Here is a 19919-nt window from a genome sequence, read left to right on the forward strand (position 1 = left end):
TTGGCAGACTCACAGGTTCTGTGAAAAGCTCCTTTATTGGGTGAAGGACTCTGGCTTCACACTGAAGAAGAGGTTTCCTGGGGTTTGGGGTTCGGTGGCTTTCAATGTCAAGCTCTGGTTCTCAGTCTTCGGGTACCTGTGCGTGAATCTGCAACAGGAATCACCTCTATTATTGGATTTCTGCAGTATAGTGACTTGGTGGCCCAGATATTCAGAATCATAGCCCTTCTAGAAGGCCAGAGAAGTGTGCTGAGGAAGCCATGCTGTCCCTACCCAGTCTAATCCTCCAGTCAGACTGGGTCTCCATCTGCCCCAAGGTTCGCCCCAGCCCCAAATTAACTCCGGCGGGGCGGGGCGGGGGCGGTGTTAGATAAAGCCTGGGAAGAAAGCCCATCCATCTACTCACCGCTGCAGCGAGGCTGGGCCAGCTTAGGGCCCCACGCAGTTTGGCATCCGGACCAGGGATAGATTCCAGGCCCCACACGGTGAAGCTGCTGAAACTGGCTGTGGCTCCCATAAAGCGGTCCTGGGGACGGGAAGGGGCCCCGGCTCAGCATCCGGGCTGCGGTTCCCACCCGCGCTCCCTTCCAACCCTATCCCCTAGTGCTCACGCAGTCCCGCTCCAGCGCCTCTGGGGGTTCCAGCAGTTCCTGCTCCTGTCGCTCGTGGTCATCCTGCTTCCCCATCAACACCTCTGCCTTCTCTTCTGTCACCACATATCCCACGAAGCCGGGCGGCACCACCACCTCCTCGCCACGTAGACTACGGCCCCGAAACGACGCTTCTAGTCCTGGAGGAGGCAGGCGCAGGGAGGGCCTTAGTGAGGGTCTGATCCAGGCCTAAGGGAGCAAGCCCGGCAGCGGGCCTCCCGCCGCCTCCGGTGGACCACGATCCCCAGGAGGCCTGGCGCCGTTCCTGGCGGAGGAGAGCGCGATGCCGGCGCGGGGGCTGCTGGGAGCCGTAGTCCGGCCGCGAGCGCTCACCGTCACGACCCATACGGATGGCTGGGGTGAAGAAGCGCCCCACCGGCGTGGGCCGGTTAACCGGGACCTCGCAGGGAAGAAGGTGCAGCGAGGCGGGGGCGGGATCGCGCAGCGTATCAGGGCGCAGGTGGACGCGGCGTTTGTCGATGGTTTCCTCGTAGCTATTCTCCATAGTCCGTCACGACTCTGCAGCTCGCAGGCTGAGGCCAAAGCTGGCGCGTAAAGCGCGCGGAGCCTGTCGGGGGCAGTCAGCGCAGAGCCTCGTGGGAAGCGTAGTTCTTCTCTGAGGCGTCTCTGTAATCCTGCCTCCCGGCGTTCCAGTCCCAGGGGTTTTTTTCCCTTGAATTCCCCGCCCCCGCCCCCGCCCGAAATACATTCTTACTGTTAAAAAACGATCTCTAAGAGTACACTTTTTACATTGATTAGTACAAAGTGTTGTGCTTTGTTTGTGGTGTGTGCAAAGAAGGGATATCAACCATTCTTCACCTGTGAAGATATTTTCTCCGAGTTTGTCTTCCAAACCTGTATATTGGTCATTTTTATTACAGAGAAGAGTTTTATTTATTTATTTTTTAGTCACATATTCAATGTATCTGCCTTTTCTTTTCAGGCCTAGTTTTCACAGTACTCTTTCCTTGTTCATTTCTTAAAGTTAGTCGCACAGTCGTGTCCGACTCTTTGCGATACCAAGGACTGTGGCCCGCCAGGCTCCTCTGTCCATGAAATTCTCCAGGCAAGAGTACTGGAGTGGGTTGCCATTTCCTTCTCCAGGGGATCTTCCCACCCCAGGGATCTAACCCGGGTCTCCTGCATTGCAGGCAGATTCTTTACCAACTGAGCTACTAACTCTTCTCTAATGTTAATATGTCTGGATACCCAACTTAGATAGATTTTGACAAGTACTCTCATAAAACGAACTCATACAAAACTGGTAATTAAGATTGAAATTGCATTTAATTTATAGATTTGAGAAAGAGAAAAACATCCTTAGACTTCCAAGATCTGGCTTTGGTGGTCTGTTGAACAGGAACAATTTCATAGAATATCTGACGAGGTCACTCTGATGTGAGTGACGAAAACAAAAGCAAGATCATTCCGTACTCACCTGAACACTGACAAAAACACAAATATTGTCCAAAACACAAATAATGAAAATTCTTCTATCTTGGATAATATAGTGACTGTTGCTACTTTACCAATTACAGAGTTAGCCTCCGTATAGATGTTTGTTAACATATCCCATTGTAGAAATACTCCCACTCTCTGAAGGCATCCAATCCAGAGAAAAGTCCCACTTCCTTAAACGCTCCCTCAAATTCCCTAAAACACAAGTCCAAATCCTAGAAATCCTTCCTGTTGTTTTTCAGTTGCTAAGTCGTGTCCCACTCTTTGCAACTGCATGGACTGCAGCATACCAGGCTTCCCTGTTCTTCAGTATCTCCTGGAGTTTGCTCAAACTCATGTCCCTTGAGTTGGTGATGCCATCCAACCATCTCATCCTCTGTCGCCCACTTCTCCTCCTGCCCTCAGTCTTTCCCAGCATCAGGGTCTTTTTCAATGAGTCAGCTCTTCGCATCAGGTGGCTAAAGTATTGGATCTCCATAGTGGCTATACTAGTTTGCATGCCCACCAACAGTGTAAAAGGGCTCCCTTTTCTCTGCACCCTCTCCAGCATTTATTGTTTGTAGATTTTTTGATAGCAGCCATTCTGACCGGAATGAGATGTTACCTCATTGTGGTTTTGATTTGCATTTCTCTGATTCTTACATATTAATTTTTTAAACATATATCTAGAATTTTAAAATTTTTCCTAATAGTTTTCTGTTCTTTCCTGGGTCTCCCAGAATCAATCATCTCACTTTCAAATAATGATCATGATCATTTTACTCCCTCATTACATCACATGTTTTCTTTTCTAGCACATCAACAGATATCTTTTCCTTTTTCCTGACATTTTCATGGGAATTTCACCAATACTCATGAAGTTGCTTTTCAACTTGTTTATATATATCTTGTTAAAGCTGTACTACTAAAGGTTTTTTTATCAATTTTTTTTTTTTTATTGCAGTAGACTGGCTTTACAATGTTGAATTAGCTTTTGTTGTTGTTTCCATCACTAAGTCGTGTTTGACTCTTTTGTGACCCCATGGACTGTAGCCCGCCAGGCTCCTCTGTCCATGGAATTTCCCAGGCAAGAATACTGGGTTGCCATTTCCTTCTCCATAAGGGTTTTTTTAATTTGGAAGTAGATGTTTGATTTATCTTTACATTTTTGGTTCTGTTAAGTTTCCCATAGTCTGGATTTTAGTGGTTGCTTTCTCATGTTATGTTTATCTGCCCTTATTTCCTATAAATTAGTAATTAGATCTAGAAGCTTCATCAGATTGGGGGGGGGTGCTGAGGAAGACTGCTTCAAGGAAGGCAGTGTGCTTTTCCATCTGGAGGGAACTAATACCTCATGTTTCCCTTTTTCTGTGAAGTTAACAGCCCTGGATGATCATTGCCCAGCTGTTTCAATTCACTACGGTTGCAAAACTGGTATTCTAAGTTCACATCTCTTCTTCATTTACTTTATTTTGTTGTTCAGTGGCTAAGTTGTGTCCAACTCTTTGAGATTGCATGGACTGCAGCACACCAGGTTTCCCTCTCCTTAACGAACTCCCGGAGTTTGCCCAAACTCATCATCTCCATTGAGTCGGTGCTGCTGCCCAACCATCTCATCCTCCATCGCCCTCTTCTTCTTCTGCCCTCAATCTTTCTCAGCATCAGGGTCTTTTCCAGTGAGTCAGCTCTTCACATCAGGTGGCCAAAGAATTGGAGCTTCAGCATCAGTCCTTCCAATGAATATTCAGGGTTAATTTCCTTTAGGGTTGACTGGTTTGATCTCCTTGCTGTCCAAGGAATTCGCAAGAGTCTTCTCCAGCACCACAGTTTGAAAGCATCAATTCTTCGGCACTCAGCCTTCATTATGGTCCAACTATCACATCCATACATGACTACTGGAAAAACTATAGCTTTGACTATACAGACTTTTGTCAGCAAAGTGATGTCTCTGCTTTTTAATATGCTTTCTAGGTTGGTCATAGCTTTTCTTCCAAGGAACAAGTGTCATGGCTGCAGTCACTGTCTGCAGTGATTTTGGAGCCCAAGAAAATAAAATCTGTCACTGTTTTCACTTTTTCCCCATCTGTTTGCCATGAAGTGATGGGACGAGATGACATTTACTTCTGAAAGGAAAACTTCCCCATATCAACTATTTGGTTCCCCCTTGGTACAGTGAGTATAAGCAAGGCACAAGTATTGCTCGATACTTTCCTTCCATTTCTCAGTTTTTGAAATGACTTGTTTCCCTGGCATGCTTCCATGGTGACTTTTTTGTGTGTGAGTGAGTATTATTATTAATAATGTATTTTTAGCATTTTGAATGCTTCAGTTACTTGTGTTTGTTATTCTCACTGATTCTGAAACTGTCCCACCTTTTTCTAGTGGGAACCACTTCAAGTGAGCTTCTGAGTCTTTTGATGTGACCCTAGTATTCTTGCCTGGAAAATTCCAGGCAAGACAAAGGAGTCTGGCAGGCTACAGTCCATTGGGTCGCAAAGAGTCAGACACTACTTAGCAACTAAGCAACAACACAAAGTAGGCTTTTATAGGTTTCCTTGTTTCACAGAACCACAAGATATTCTTGGGTTGTCTTGAAAATAGTTCCTGCTCCAGACTTGGACTCATCCAAGGATCCTTGGTTCCTTTTACTAAGAAGTGATATTTACTAATTCGGTTTGACACTAGATGTGCTCATGACTGCTGGATGTTTTCAGTGGACATTTCTAAATGTTTTCTGTGAAAATATGTATTTGTCTTTTTCAAAAAGAAAATACATCATGAGTTTATGCTATTATATCTAGGATTACAGGGTTTTGGGGGCTTCCCTGGTACCTCAGTGGTAAAGAATTTACCCGATAACGCAGGAGACACAGGTTTGATCTCTGATCTGGGAAGATCCCCTAGAGAAGAAAATGGCAACCCACTCCAGTATTCCTGCCTGGAAATCCCCATGGACAGAGGAGCCTGGTGGGCTGGAGTCTATGGGGTCACAAAGAATTGAATGCAACTTAGCGACTGAACAATAACAGAGGGTTTTTACTAACCTCATTGCTCTTACCTTGGTATCTTTTTCTCCCACATGAAACATCCCAGTTCTCTGCAGCCTTGTTCCACATTACATACACAATAGTCTCAATAAAATAGCAACACTACAACTAACAATGTGATTACCAGTTAAAAAATTCTTTTTGTAGTTCTTTTTGTCCTTAAGATATATTCCACTAGGATGTACAATCAGTTTACTGGTTTTAAGTTCTATGATTATGCTACCAGTTGGATAAAAAGTTAGGCTCATTTGTTTCATGACTTTTGACTTTTAGAGATAGATTTTAAAAGATTTAGTTTTACTTTGTTGATTATTTTCATTTCCAAAGTCAAACTACAAAGATATATTTAGAGAAACATAGTGTCTATCCCTGGAGAAGGCAATGGCAACCCACTCCATTGTTCTTGCCTGGAGAATCCCGTGGACGGAGGAGCCTGGTGGGCTGCAGTCCATGGGGTCGCTAGGAGTCGGACACGACTGATCGACTTCCCTTTCACTTTTCACTTTCATGCACTGGAGAAGGAAATGGCAACCCACTCCAGTGTTCTTGCCTGGAGAATCCCAGGGACGGGGAGCCGGGTGGGCTGCCGTCTATGGGGTCGCACAGAGTCGGACACGACTGAATCGACTTAGCAGCAGCAGCAGCAGTGTCTACCCCGTCCTCTCTAACCTGTTCTCTCCTGCCCTACATAACTTTTTAAATATTTTACTTTACTTTTCTGTTGTTTACTCTTCTAAAGTATTAGCGTACACATAAGTATACTGAATTCAATTTCCTAATACTTTGCGGAGGATTTTTGTACCTATGCCCGAGTGATATTGTTCTGTAATTTTCCTTTCTTGTGATGTCTTTATCCGGTTTTGGTATTAGGATAATGCTGGTCTCAGAGAATGAGTTAGGAAGTGTTGTTCCCTCTGCTTCTATTAATATTTTCTGAAAGAGATTGTAAAGAATTGCTATTGTTCTTTCTCAATTTTTTTTTCACAAGTAAAATTCACCAGGGAACTATCTCATCTGTTGCTTTCTTTTTTAGGAGGTTTTCACTATTTTTTGTTGTCTTTCAAGAGATTTTTTTTTCAACTTTACTGAGATATAATTGACATATAAAATTAGAAAATATTTGAAGTGTACATCATGATGAATTGATATATATGTACATTGTGAAAGGATTCCTCCCATCTAGTTTAACCCATCTCACATATTATAGTTTAATTATATATTAAGAACATAATATTAACTATTGTCATTATTAATTCACTTTCTCTAGAGATAGCTCTATGCAAATCTTTTATTTTCCCATGTGTAAGGGTTATTTTTTTTCCTTTGTGTAAATTTTGTTACTTTGTGTCACTTGAGGAATCAGTCTATTTCATGTAAGTTATCAGACTGTGAGCATACAATTGTTCATAATATTTATTATCCTTTTACTGTCCATGGGCTCAATAGTGGTGACCCCTCTTTTATTTCTGATATTAGTAATTTGTGTCTTCTCTCTTTTTTTCTTAGTTAGCCTGGCTAGAGGCTTATCAATTTTACTGATCTTTTCATAGAACCAGCTTTTGGTTTCATTGCTTTTCTCTGTTGAAATTCCATTGTGATTCAAGAGCAAATGTGTATTTTTTTAAATCTGTTAAGGTCTGTTTTATGGCCCAAATGTGGCCTGTCACAGTGGATGTTCCATGTGCCTTGATAACATGTATTCTGCCCTTGTTGGATACAATATTCTGTAATCTATAAGTGTTCTATCATCTATAGAAGCATTCTATAACTCAATCCAGTTGATTGATGGTGCTGCTCAGTTCAACTACATCCTTACTGATTTTCTGCCTGCTTGATCTGTCAAGTTACTGATTAAAAGATGTTAAAGTCTTCCTCAAACAGGGCATTTGTTTATTTCTCTTCACAGTTTAAAAATACTGTTGCATTGTTGTGCTGCTTTCCACATCAGTTTTTTTTTTTTATTCAATTTTAATTTAAAAAAAATTATACATGTGTTCCCCATCCTGAACCCTCCTCCCTCCTCCCTCCCCATACCATCCCTCTGGGTCGTCCCAGTGCACCAGCCCCAAGCATCCAGCATCATGCATTGAACCTGGACTGGCATCTCGTTTCATACATGACATTTCACATGTTTCAATGCCATTCTCCCAAATCTTCCCACCCTCTCCCTCTCCCACAGAGTCCATAAGCCTGTTCTATGCATCAGTGTCTCTTTTGCTGTCTCTCCACATCAGTTTTTAAAAGTCTCAGTTCAGTTCAGTCGCTCAGTCGTGTCCGACTCTTTGCGACCCCATGAATTACAGCACACCAGGCCTCCCTGTCCGAAGTCTAATGCCCTTCTAATTCTTTTGCCTTTGTAAGTTATTCATTCTTTCTGCCTAGAGATCTTGGAAACTTAAAAAAAAAAAAAACTCTGAAATCTGTTTTGTGAGGATATATCTCAAAATTGATAGTTCAGTCAGTTCATTTCAGTCGCTCAGTCTTGTCTGACTCTTTGCGACCCCATGAATCGCAGCACGCCAGCCTCCCTGTCCATCAACAACTCCTGGAGTTCACTCAGACTCACGTCCATCGAGTCAGTGATGCCATCCAGCCATCTCATCCTCTGTCGTCCCCTTCTCCTCCTGCCTCCAATCCCTCCCTGTATCATTAGTTCTTCTTTGCTTTCCTCCACTAGGGTGTTGTCATCTGCATATCTGAGGTTATTGATATTTCTCCCGGCAATCTTGATTCCAGCTTGTGCTTCTTCCAGCCCAGCGTTTCTCATGATGTACTCTGCATAGAAGTTAAATAAGCAGGGTGACAATATACAGCCTTGACGTACTCCTAAAGTTGGTCATTCTGGGTTAATTTCCCAAGGTTCCCAGTGGGCCCTTTGAATGTGCAGATTTTTTTTTTCTTGGAAAGTTTTCTTAGATTATAGTCTTAAATACCAGTTCTGGTTCCCCTGGTGGCTCAGACAGTAAAGAATCCGCCTGCAGTGCAGGAGACCCAGGTTTGATCCCTGAGTTGGGAAGATCCCTTGGAGAAGGGAATGGCAACCTATTCTAGTGCTCTTGCCTGGAGAAACCTAGAGACAGAGGGGCCTGGCAGGCTACAGTCCACAGGGTGGTAGAGTCGGACACAACTGAGCGACTACACTTTCTGGTTCATTGTTTAGTTTTTCTCCAGGGACTCCAATAATACAAATGTGTTTCCTTTTTGACTATCTTCTGTTTCCATTACTTCCTTCTGACCCCTTCTATGTATTTATCTCATTTTCATTCTCTTGTTTTTCTTTCTTCAATGCCGCTTATCATATTTTTATTTGAGTCTGTTCTCCAAGCATCTTATAATGTAATCTTTAGTTCTAGTTAATATTGTCTGTTTCTTCCATTTCTTTCCTGAGTTTGATCTCGGGTGGCCTCCACTTGCAGTGGCTTGAAGCAGGGTTTCAGTTCCCGGTCAGAGTTGAGGTCGGGCCATGTCAGCAAAAGCTGAATCCTAGCCACACAAGCAGTGGTCAATGACAAGGCCCTGGCCCTTTAGCTTTTCAGAAATGGATTCCCACAAAAACAGAAAGTAGTGAAACAAGTGAAGTGTTTTTTAGGAGGAAATGAGAATGGTACGTGTGCATAGACACTCAGGTGGGCTCAGAAAGACAGTAGCACCTGATGGGAGTTTGAATCACTTTTTTGGGGCATTTCTTCTGGGTTTCCTTTGATCTATCATTTCGATTTGTGTGGTTCTGAGTCCGTTTGTGGTATATCTCAGGATCCTCTCTTGTGTCCACTCACATCTCAGCCAAAGTGGATTCCAGTGGGTAGCCTGGAAGGTAGCCTTAGCATCACTCCCCTTTGGATCTCCAAGGAGCTTTCTAGTCAGGAAGGTCCTTTTGACTTCAAGAATGAGAAATATGGGATCTCTTTTCTATTTTATCTGGGCAGGGCCCATCCAGCCTCCTCTCTCAACTGTCCTATTGATCTTTTGGAGTTTCTGCCCACATGGAATGAACTCCACCTGCTTACCTCCTGCCTCCAGTTCAATCAACTCTCTCTCTTCATTTTGTCTTGGCTTTTTAAATTTCTTAGGTGGCCTTGCATGCCTTCAAATGCTTGTTTTAGTTCTGAGTGTTATATTACAGCTTTCTTTTGCTTCCTGGATATTTTTGTTCAGCAATGTGTGTGAGTTGGGCTTCATAGATATGTCACGAAATTCGTTTTCTCATATTTTGCAATAACTCTGTATGAACCTGTTAATCTTTTTCTTGTTCTGTCCTGTGGGGCTAGGTATTTTTTAAGAGCCCTAGTTTAGTGCGCCCTCTTCTGTCAACACTGAAAAGTCCAGACACTTCGAAGGATTTGTTTGTTTTGAGCGGGGGAGGAGCGTGGGTCCTCTGATCTTGTTCTTTTGTCTTGCGAACTTGTGAAATTTCTCCATTTGTTTCCCCTTTTATACTCAAATGCCAAAGCATAATCCCTTCCCTTCCACCTCTTTGCTCCCCAGAATTGACGTGTTTCAAAGGTCGTGTTTCAAAAATCCTATAGACAACTTCCAGTCTCTTCCCTAGTCCAAGCTCTAACCTACTCCAGACACTCTTCAACATTGGCAGACTTGGCTTCTGTTTCCTGGAACTGAACACTTACTGGTTTGGCAATGGCTTGCCCAGATCACATGTCAAGTTACTGCAGCAGCTCCAGCTTGGGACAGACCTCCTCCTGACCAGCTCTGCAACAGCCCCACTTGTCCTGAGCCCTTCTTTCCTTCCCTCGCCCACCCCAAACAGGAGGGGAAGATTGGGTGCCCAAGAGGCAGGGGCCAAAGAGCCCCTTTTCCCAGAGCAGTAAGGCCCAAGCCTCTGGCCATTCTCCACCCAGCACTCACGACTGCTGCTCCTGCAGCCTCTGGGGAACATCCAGGGCAGGGAGGGGTGGGGACGCGGCCCTGTGGTAATGGAAACCTGCTCCACGATGACAAAACATGATTACCAACCAGCTGGGTGACTGTAGGAAAATCACTCAACCCCTCTGGCCTACAGATTTCCTCATCTGTGGGGCCCTGCTGAGCTGTTGCAAGGATGAAGTGAGGCAATGTGTGCGGAAAACAGCTTGGTGACTAGTAGCCGAGTTGGCCTCAATACATCTGAACTCTAAGTATCTTGCATATTTGGAAAGAGGACTAGGAGAACTGTCTCCTTACCTGGCAAGATTCTTAGGTCCACAGAGTGGGCTTATCCCTGGGTCGGGAATTTCCGCTGCAGGAGGGCATGGCAACCCACTCCAGTATTCTTGCCTGGAGAATCCCATGGACTGAGGAGCCTGGAAGGCTGCAGTGAGGCAGTCATCCTAATTTCAGCCCAGATCATGGGAGGTCCGTTCCATCAGCCCCCAAACCTTACTACCAGATCCTTCCGAGTTGGCTCCAATCAACACAGCCTAGGAACCCCTTCCCTAGGGCAGGGAGCACCAGGCTGCTGCAGCTTCCTCTCACTGCTTCTCCCATTGGCCCACCATCCCAGCTAAACTAAGCTTGGGGTGTAGGGATCTTGCAAAGCTCTGGAGTTGAAAAGCACTGGCTCACAGGTCAGGTCCAAGCTCAGCTTCATTTCCATTCCTAAGTTGCTGGGTGGTTGGGGCAAGGATTTTCCCTCTCTGGGAAGCAAAGATGTGGCTTTTTTTTTCTTCCACCTCCTGGGCAGGGATTCTAGACAATGCTAGGCATATCTGGGCAGGAAGGAAGTTTGATGTCCTGCAGTCTGGGGGTTTCATAGCTTGGAAGCTCTCCTAGAGCCTCTGATCCCCATCCCAGATGCCTGCCCCGAGTCAGGTCCCAAAAGGAAACAAACCAGTCAGTGCTGTTAGCAAATGTAATTTTTTGTGTGTTTTAAAGAAAGGAGCCACAGTGCTGTGTCCTGGTTCTCAGAAACCCTTCCTGGGCAAGAGCCTGCAAAGGGGGTTCCTGCACCCCCAACCCAGCCTGGCTCCGGGGCTCAGCCAGCCTCTGACAGCCCACGGAGGTAGTCCCCCGCCAGGGGCAGCACGGCCCAGTCGTCAGTCCGAAGGGCCACAGGCACTCCGTCCACCTGGGCTGCCTCCAGCCGCAGCAGCAACCTCGAGTCCGGGGGCAGACGGATGGCTACAAGGTAGCTGACGGGGGGCTGGGCCACCACCACAAAGGGCTCCAGGTGGCGGGACACCAAGGCCTCCAGCCCCTCTGGCCCGAGAGGGCACCACAAGCGACTCTCGGTGCCCTTCGGTAGGCAGGAGTCCCAGAGCTCCTCAAAGAAGTCCAGCTGGGCCCCCTCGGGGGGCTGGGGGAAAGGCAGGAAGAGGTCAGCGAAGGCCACAAGCAGGGGTGGCAGGTGAGCATGGCAGGTGAGGCCACTGGGTGTGCTATACAGGGCATGCACAGCCAGTCTCGCAGGAGCCGGGCGTCGGGGCTGCAGAGGCAGGAGCAGAGGGCGGGTGGGGCGGCCGGGGCACAGGCAGGGCACGTGGACAGCCCCCAAGGGTGCGTAGAGCTGTCCTTCCACACGGAAGCGCAGCTCCAGAGAATACACTGGCTCCAGCACCTCCACCTGGAGCCGCAGCACCGGGACTGCGCCCTCGGCTCTGCGAGGACCCACACTTAGCCGAATCGGGGCCGGAGCCTCCTGCACCATCAGCGCTGCAGCAAAGCCCTGGTTCTCGGCCACCAGTGAGGAGGCCAGTGCGGGTGCAGCAAGGGAGGGGCCCAGGGCCACCCCCAGCTTGGGCCCTGCCAGGTGGGCCAGGAGGATGTAGTAGAGGCGCGCATGGTCCTGCCCATCAGGGTCCTCCAGTTGCCTGGCCAGCTCCTGCAGCAAATCCGCCAGGCCTCCCCCAACGCCTGCCCGCAGCAGGGCCCGGCAGACCCGCAGCAGGGCCTGCTGGAGGCCCCAGTCTGTGCAGTGGGCGGCTGCAGCCCGCAGAAAGCTGAGGGTGGCACTCTGGGCATCCCCGTCTGCCACCCTGGCCAGCATCTGCAGGTGCCAACGGAGGGCCTCCTCTCTGCCTGGCCTGGACACCACCTCCTGCCGCAAGGCCACCCTCAAGGGTTCCTGCAGCTCAGGGCCCACGTGATCCAAGAGATCTACGAAATGGGGAGCCAGTGCAGGCCGGGTTCGGTACAACTGGGCCAGTCCCTGGGTCAAAGGTATCAGTACCACAGGTTGCCCAGCCAGGCAGTGAGCAACTAGGTATGAGGCCTGGAAGCAGAGAGTAGCCAAGGCCCGGGGGCCACCGTCCAGGGCCGCCCTCTGCCGCAGGCCAGCCAGGAGCTCCTCCAGATAGTGCCGGGGACTCCGATCCTGGCCCTTTCCCTCCTTTTCCTCGTCTTCCACACAGAGCAGACACAGCAGGTGCAGGCGGGCCAGGAGGGCCATCGGCTCATGCAGAAGGCTGGGCAGGAGGCCACGGCAGAGCTGGGACCCCAACAACAGTGGGGCGGCCTCCTCCCCTGTGGGTCCTAGCGGCCAGTTCTCAGGGAAGTTCAAGAGACAGTGCAGGTAGAAGAGATGGGTGGGCAGCGGCAGGGCCGGGTGCTGAGCAGCCAAGGTGAGCCGGCGAAGCAGCAAGGCCTCGTCCTGGGCTGTGAACAGGGCCTCGCCGAAGGCCGCCTTCAGAGCCAGCATGGCGTGCAGCAGTGTCAGCTGGGCTGTGCCCAGCAGCCGTACCAGCTGTGGCTTGAAGAGCACTGGTGGCTGTCCCCGAAGACCCCGCAGGGCCCAGCCCAGGAGCCACAGAAGCTGGGCCTGGGCCACAGGAGTGAGCAGGTAGGAGGCGTCCAGAAGCTGGGCCACAGTGGCCCGCAGCTCCCGGGCCTCCTCAGGACTGAGCTCCAGCGCCGCAAGGCCACACTCGTCCTCCTCAGCCGCCGGCCAACTGGGTGCCTGGGGCTGAAGGTGGACCTCACCCTCCTCAGCTAGCATCCAGTTCCAGGGGCCACCCTCCATGGAAGACTCCCCAGCCGTGAGTAGGCCCTGCAGGCCAGCCCCGGCCCTGGCTTGTATCACCAAGGCGTTTCGCAGAGCAAGTGCCAGCAGCAGGCTGAGGGGCTGGGCCGGGCCCTCGCGTCCCAGCAGGGCCCGCAGCAGCCCCAGGCAGCCCCCCAGCAGCCCGGGCCGGCAGCTCTCCAGTTCCCGCAGGCACTCCCACGCTGTGGCCTGAAGGGGGCGCTGTTCCGAGGCAGGGCAGAAGCTTCGCCCCAGATCGCGACCCGAGGCCAAGCCCAGTAGCAGGGGCAGGAGCCGACCGGAGGCTCCCGAGGCGGGGTTCAGCGCCCCTCCTGCCGCCAAGGCTGTGGTGGCCGCCAGCAGCAGGGGCCGCCGCAGAGCTGAGGGCCGCGGGGGTAGGAGGACCAGAGTGTCCAACAGAGACGTGGCGGCTGCTTCGGCTGCAGGGGCGTCCGGCCACAGCTGGTCTGGGTACTCCAAGCTCAGAGCCAGCAGGGCAACCTGGAGATGGGGGAGGGCGTGGGGTGGGCATCACGAAGTTGAGGGTCAGGACACGGTGGGCTGGGATAAACACCTGGGACCAGGGCTCGGGCAGGGGGGCCTACCTTCATCGGCTCGCTCAGCTTCTCACTCCTCAAGTCGCTCAGCAGGTCACGACCCAGATCCTCACCCTCGGGACCTGCCATGAAGGCGGACGGGCTGGCCCGGAAGGTGCCCAGGCGCTGGGCCCAGGTTTCCCGGCCGAGGGGCCCCATGGTCGGGCACACAGATCCCTGCAGAGAGAGGCGAGGGAGGAGGGTCAGACGTGCGGCCCAGGGCCGCGCAGGGGCCCCAGGGCCGCTAGAGGGCGCGCGAGCCGCTGCGCGGACCCCGAAGGGGCCGCCCTCAGACACCAGCGGGAACCCGGCACCCGGGTCCCGAGATGAAACCCAGAGGCTTCAGGGGTGACGCTGGGGCGGGCCGCCAGGGTCCCCGCGGGGTAAGAGCGCGGGGAGCAAGGGCGGGGGTGCCGGGCGGGCCGCTGGCGCGGGGTGCGTGCCGAGAGCTCATTAGGCCACCTGCCCGCAACCGGCACCGAAACCACAGCACCGCCCCGGCCCCCGGCGCCCGCGGTAACGGGCCAGCCCTCTCACCCTGCCTGACTCAGCTGACGCTGGCGCTAGGGCCGACCGGCTCCTTCCGGGCTGGCGGCACGGGGCGGGGCGCACGGCGCGTGGGCGGCCGAGACGGGGCGGGCCCCGCGCGGGGGCGGGGCCGTAACGGGGCCACCACCTCCCCCGCCCTCCCGGCCGGCAGGTGCCGACTCGCCGGTTTCGCTGGGGCTGAGTAACTGTCCCGCTCTGCGCAGGCCCCCCTTCCCCGAAACCGCCGCAGGCCCAGGCAGAGGCGGTGGAGTTGGGTGGGCCCGGGCTCCCGGTGCCCGGGTCCCCGTGGGCGCGCCGACTGCAGTCTCGGGGAGCTCAGGTGGCCAGCGGCCGGGGGCCCGCGCGCCTGCCGGGATGCCGAGAATGGCAACCCGCGCGCCCCGCGCCGGCGCCTGGGTGCAGCGCACCCTAGTCCAGCGCCCGCAGGCTCAGGGGGTGATGTGGATCATGAGTACTTGGGGCTCTCGGTGTGGCCGCTGGGGGGTGTGCGAGGTGCAGTCCCGGGCGGCCGCGGGCCTGGCGGAACCGGTCGGGCAGGCGCCGCAGGACTTGGCTTCGCTTCCCCGACGCCAGCCCCGGGCCCCCCACCCGCTCGGCTTGGGGGCGCGGAGCCGGCGCCGGAACGAGGCAGGCGGAAGCTGTTGACCTTTGCCGGAGGCCGTGCCGACGGTCGGCTAGGGTAAAGCTGGCGGGGCCAAGTCACCAGCTGCAATGAAGCAGGAAGACAACGGGATGCAGACGTGCGGACTGGCAAGGCCCGGCGGATCACGGGGCTCCTAGGACGCTTAGCACGGACCGGGAAACTGAGGCCTTACGCCGCAGATCTGGGGTCAAGCAGTGCCCGAGCCCAGTACCTTGACTTCCAGAGGGCTGGACCAGGGCTCTTTGGGGGCACTCAGGAGGCTGAGCCGGGGGCTCACCTAGCAGCCTCTCCTGGGTCCGGGGTCCAGGCTGCAGAGGCCCCACTGACCGCCGGTTTCCAGGGCACAGAACCGCAGGTGTCCAGACCCCACACCCACAGCCCACCGGTCTGAGAAACGCCCCAGGCTCTAATTAGCCTGCTTTGAAGATGAAACAGGCCTGAGCCCCCATTCTAGCTGCCCCCAACTGGTTTCTCTCCTTGCCCCAGGCTTGGCAGGCCCCTCCCTATTCCCATCCCGCTGCCCTCCAGAGGAGAGGTGGTAGGGAGTGGTGGGGTAGAGAGCTGGAGAAGAGGCTTTCTGGGTGCCCAGGGTGCCAGGCGGATCCACCCCAAACGACAAGTTCAGCTGGAAAACCTAGTCCCAGCTCCTCTAGGCCCCGGCTCCACAGTTGACTCATAGGCGGCAGCCCCACACTACTTCCCTCTAGGTGCCTCAGTTTCCCCACCTATAAAATGGGAGTGATGACTCCTGCCTGGGAGGCTGCAGGGTGGGGCTGTCGGCTAATTAAGTCTAAGATGAAAGAGGCCGGGATGACAGCAGCCCTGGGAGGGAAGGCAGCTTGGGGGTAACAAGGAGCCAGTCTGGTTTCCCTGTCTGAGGCCCAGAGGGTGCTGATAACTGCACATGCCCAGCCCTCACCACTTACAGGGAGGGAAGAATGATTATTAAGCCCCTTTTTACAGTGGAGGAGCCAGGCTTCAAAGGGTCAGGAAATAGGATGCTGGCTCTGGCCCCCGCTCTGCCTGACAGCCACCAGTCTTTCAAAGCCTTGGCTCCTTGGGGCCCAGGGTCTGGAGGGAGGGAGCTCCTGGCGCTGTGCTTCTGGGTACTATGGTGGGAGCACCTGCATGGATTCACGGAGGTGGGGACCTGAGGATGGGGTCCATTCACAGAGAAGGAAAGGGAGGCCCAGCCGGGTGTAGTCACTTGCTCAAAGTCACAGAGCTCCTAAAAGGTGGCGTCCAGCCTTCAGGCAACAGCCCTGTGCTACCCCTGACTTGGCCCGCCACTCAGGGCAGCTACTCTCCGCCTTCACCTGCCTGCCCAGGTGTCTGCTCCCGTGGGAGGGGGCTGCTGGTACTGCCCCTGGCACAGGCCAGGCATTACACTGAGCTCAGTCCACCAGCACTGAATCTGCAGTCAGCAAGCCCACCCCTAAGAGTGACCTCCCAGCCCAGAGGCCCCGGGTGTGGGCTGCAGCAGGGAACTCCCCACTCCATCCCCCCACTCATTTCTTCTCTTTCTACTGTTTCCATCCTCCTCAGGGCCGCCCAGTTCTGGGGAGACATGAGACAGAAGGCTTAAAATAGGGAAAGTCCGTTTCCAGAGGGGTCCTGAGTCATGGTTTTCTCCTCTGTGAAATGGGAGATAACCCATCCTCACAGCCCTAGGACTAGCGATACCGAAGTGCTTTAAAAAGAGCACATCGGGGAGCTTCAAAAGGGAGGGGATATGTGTATACCTATGGCTGATTCAGGAGAGGGCAATGGCACCCCACTCCAGTACTCTTGCCTGGAGAATCTCATGGACGGAGGAGCTTGGTAGGCTGCAGTCCATGGGGTCGCTAAGAGTCAGACATGACTGAGCGACTTCACTTTCACTTTCACGCATTGGAGAAAGAAATGGCAACCTACTCCAGTGTTCTTGCCTGGAGAATCCCAGGGATGGGGAAGCCTGGTGGGCTGACGTCTATGGGGTCGCACAGAGTCGGACACGACTGAAGCGACTTAGCAGCAGCAGCATGGCTGATTCATGCTGAGGTTTGACAGAAAACAACAAAATTCTGTAAAGCAATTATCCTTCAGTTAAAAAATAAATAAAAACTTAAAAAACTATTTATGTAAAAAAAGAGCACATCAATTTGCAAATCCATAGAGAGCAGAGCCATGGGTACCAGGGGCTGGGGTGTGCAAGGAACGGACAGTGGCTGCTAACAGGTAGGGGGTTTCTTTAGGGGGTGATGAAAGTGTTTCTGAAGACAGTGGTGACGACTGCCCAGCTCTGTGCAGATACTAAAACCCACTGAACTGGGAATTCCCTGCTGGTCCAGTGGTAGGTCTCTGTGCTCTCACTGCTGAAGGTGCAGGTTTAATCCCTGCTGGGGGAACTAAGGTCCTACAAGCATGGCCAAAAACAAAACAAAACCCCACTCACTGACTTGTACACTTTCAAAGGGTGAATTTTATGGGTATGTGAACTATATCTAAATAAAGCTACTAAAAATGATGTTAAAAGAGGTCCCTCATGTACAGAACTTACACTGGGGGAGAATGGAACAGACAAGACAAATCAAAATTTCATGGAAAGAGATGCTACAAAAAAGAATAATAAAATAAGGTAATGGGACAGAAGTGACTGGTGGGACAAGGATTTAGCTGGGGCGCTCAGAGAGGCTTCTTAGAAGAGGGCATGTCTGGCTGAAACCTGAGTGAGCAGAGAGAGCCAGTCATCAAGTGGGGAAATGCCTTGGGGCAGAAGGAGCAGCGGAGGAGAGGCCTGAGCTGGGAACCAGCTTTGGCCAGTTCAGTGGCCAGAGAGTCAACAGCGTGGCGGGCACACAAGAGGCCAGCGGGGCCAGAGCACGCTGGGCCCCAAGGACTCCATTCAGTTCCCAAGGATCGGAGTGGGAAACACGGAGAGTGAGGTGTGGGCAGATTCCAGGTGCCCTGGAAACTGACAGGACAAAACTCAGCAAGCGATGGCAGCGTCGGTGCTGCACTTCATAGCTTGCCAGGGGCTTTGCAGCGTCCTCGGGGCTCCTGTCAAACAGGGCTGGAAAGGCCGCTATTTGAGCCAGGCAGAGGCCTCAGCGGCCCGAGCACCAGCAGTCTGCTTTAAGGCTGAGTCCATTCTCAAGAGCTGCTAGTCCCCCCGGCCAAAGCGAATCAGAAGCATCTCTTGACAGCAGGGTTGGAACTTGGAGCCCTCCGTACAGATGTGGCTTAGCCCAAGTCCCTGGCTGGGGCAGCCGGACTCCAGGACCAGTGTTCTGCCTGTTTTCTCAGCACAGCTTCTGGAAGCTCTTCCATCTCCAGCCGCCATGCCTCTAAGCCTAAACCCCACCCTCACCCCCTCCCAGTTCCTCCCAGAAGCCTTCTCTGAGAACAGGAAGGGGTTAAAACTTCTCCATCCGACTCCTGCCCTGGCTCTCCCCAGAGCTGCTCAGGATGGGAACCAAGCACTGAAGATGGGTGCCAGCCACCAGTCTTTGGGGAACATGGTCCTTACTTGCCTGTTGGGGTTCTGTCTCCTCACACCCCTGTCCACTGTACCAAAGAGACAGGTCTGCTGAGGACACTTGGAATCAGCACTCGTGGCTCGTTTTGCAGCCAGCCCAGGCCACCATCCCCTCCTGCTTGGACCATGACAGTGGCTTCCTCGATGATCTCCCCACTGCCACCCTCAGCTCCCCTCCCCTGTCGATGCACTCCCTTCTCCCCATCACAGACCCCAAGGCTGCCCATCGCCCTGAGCCTCACATGACATGGCAGACCTGCCTCTCCAAGCTCAGACCTTACACCCTCCCATCCTCTCACAATCCAGCCACCCTTCAGTTAATCACACACAGACACCTCCTGTTCTGGGGCCATTGAGCCATCTGATCCATCTACACTTCATGCTCTTCCCTGCTCTGCACAGCTGGCTCCTACCTCGAATTCAGATCTCAGTGCCCCTTGCCTGTCACCTGAAATCAGTCCTGAATATTCACTGGAAGGACTGATGCTGAAGCTGAAGCTCCAATACTTTGGCCATCTGATTCGAAGGACTGGAAAAGACCCTGATGCCAGGAAAGACTGAAGGCAGGAGAAGGGGTGACAGAGGATGAGATGGTTGGATGGCATCACCAACTCGATGGACATGAGTTTGAGCAAGCTCTGGGAATTGGTGATGGACAGGGAAGCCTAGTGTGTTGCAGTCCGTGGGGTTGCAAAGAGTCAGACACAACTGAGTGACTGAACTGAACTGCCTGTCACCATCCACCACTAACGGAATGTCCTGCACCACACTAATCGTTTCCATCTTTGTTTGCCTTGCATCACAGGATACCCAGTGCTAGCATATAGTAGGTGTTCAATGAACATTTGTTGACTGAATTAAGGAAGGAGAGAGTGATATTGAACCGGTGCTGTATGAACAGAGCAGAAGGCACTTGCCCTTACGGAGCTCACAGTTCGGTGTTTACCCAAGTTCACATATACTGCCTAGTTCTAGATGAACTAGAACCAGAGCCCATGAACCAGAAGCCACACAATGACAGCCCATAGGTCAAATCCGCCCCACAAATTTATTTTATTTGACTCATTTCTTTTTCTTTTTTTAAGCTGAAGTCAATGTTTAAAAACTGGTAGGTTTCAAGGAATTCTCTGGCGGTTCAGTGGTTGGGACTCCAAGCTTTTGGTGTTGAGGGCCTGGGTTCGATCCCTGATTGGGGAACCAAGATCCTGCAAGCCACACAGTGAAGCCATAAGTAAATGATAAAAACTGGTAGATTTCACACACAAATTTCGATTTCCAGTTCCCAAATGGACGGAAGTGGCACCACTGGGTCTCTGTGCTTGAACGACATGCTTGCCACTGGCACTGTAGACAGTCACATTCTCCATGGCACCCTCAGTTTCAGAGAGCTGCCTTTTGTCACTGAACTGACATTATAGTTTTCCTTATGATAATAATAATAATAAAAAAAGTCAGCTCTGCATTTATGCCTCTAGCAAAAGTTGGAACAGGAAAGGCTGTGTCACACGAGTCAAGAAACATAGGCTAGG

At 52.0% G+C, this 19919-nt stretch overlaps 2 protein-coding genes across 2 annotated transcripts; both read right to left on the reverse strand.

Moving 5' to 3' along the window:
• Window positions 1–16: 16 nt before the first annotated feature.
• On the reverse strand, window positions 17–1234 carry RNASEH2C (ribonuclease H2 subunit C). Its single transcript, XM_061407011.1, has 4 exons — window positions 984–1234; window positions 612–790; window positions 407–526; window positions 17–148 (listed from the first exon to the last, which is right to left on the reverse strand). Exons 1-4 carry the CDS (start codon window positions 1153–1155, stop codon window positions 122–124), a joined length of 498 nt encoding a protein of 165 aa, XP_061262995.1. The 5' UTR covers window positions 1156–1234; the 3' UTR covers window positions 17–121.
• A 9731-nt stretch (window positions 1235–10965) lies between these two features.
• Window positions 10966–14316, reverse strand: AP5B1 (adaptor related protein complex 5 subunit beta 1). Its single transcript, XM_061406977.1, has 3 exons — window positions 14219–14316; window positions 13691–13858; window positions 10966–13586 (listed from the first exon to the last, which is right to left on the reverse strand). Exons 2-3 carry the CDS (start codon window positions 13838–13840, stop codon window positions 11103–11105), a joined length of 2634 nt encoding a protein of 877 aa, XP_061262961.1. The 5' UTR covers window positions 13841–13858; window positions 14219–14316; the 3' UTR covers window positions 10966–11102.
• Between the last annotated feature and the right edge of the window lie 5603 nt (window positions 14317–19919).

The sequence above is a fragment of the Bos javanicus genome, chromosome 29 (genome assembly GCF_032452875.1).
Source record: "Bos javanicus breed banteng chromosome 29, ARS-OSU_banteng_1.0, whole genome shotgun sequence".
In the NCBI taxonomy this organism is placed as follows: domain Eukaryota; kingdom Metazoa; phylum Chordata; class Mammalia; order Artiodactyla; family Bovidae; genus Bos; species Bos javanicus.

Excerpts from the sequence above, each read along its gene's own strand:
- RNASEH2C (XM_061407011.1), bottom strand. The coding sequence starts at position 1,155 with ATGGAGAATAGCTACGAGGAAACCATCGACAAACGCCGCGTCCACCTG. Across the intron at positions 791-983 it reads CATCCGTATGGGTCGTGACG|GACTAGAAGCGTCGTTTCGG; the intron begins GTGAGCGCTCGC and ends TGCCTCCTCCAG. Across the intron at positions 527-611 it reads AGGCGCTGGAGCGGGACTGC|GACCGCTTTATGGGAGCCAC; the intron begins GTGAGCACTAGG and ends TCCCGTCCCCAG.
- AP5B1 (XM_061406977.1), bottom strand. The coding sequence starts at position 13,840 with ATGGGGCCCCTCGGCCGGGAAACCTGGGCCCAGCGCCTGGGCACCTTC. Across the intron at positions 13,587-13,690 it reads AGCTGAGCGAGCCGATGAAG|GTTGCCCTGCTGGCTCTGAG; the intron begins GTAGGCCCCCCT and ends CCCCATCTCCAG.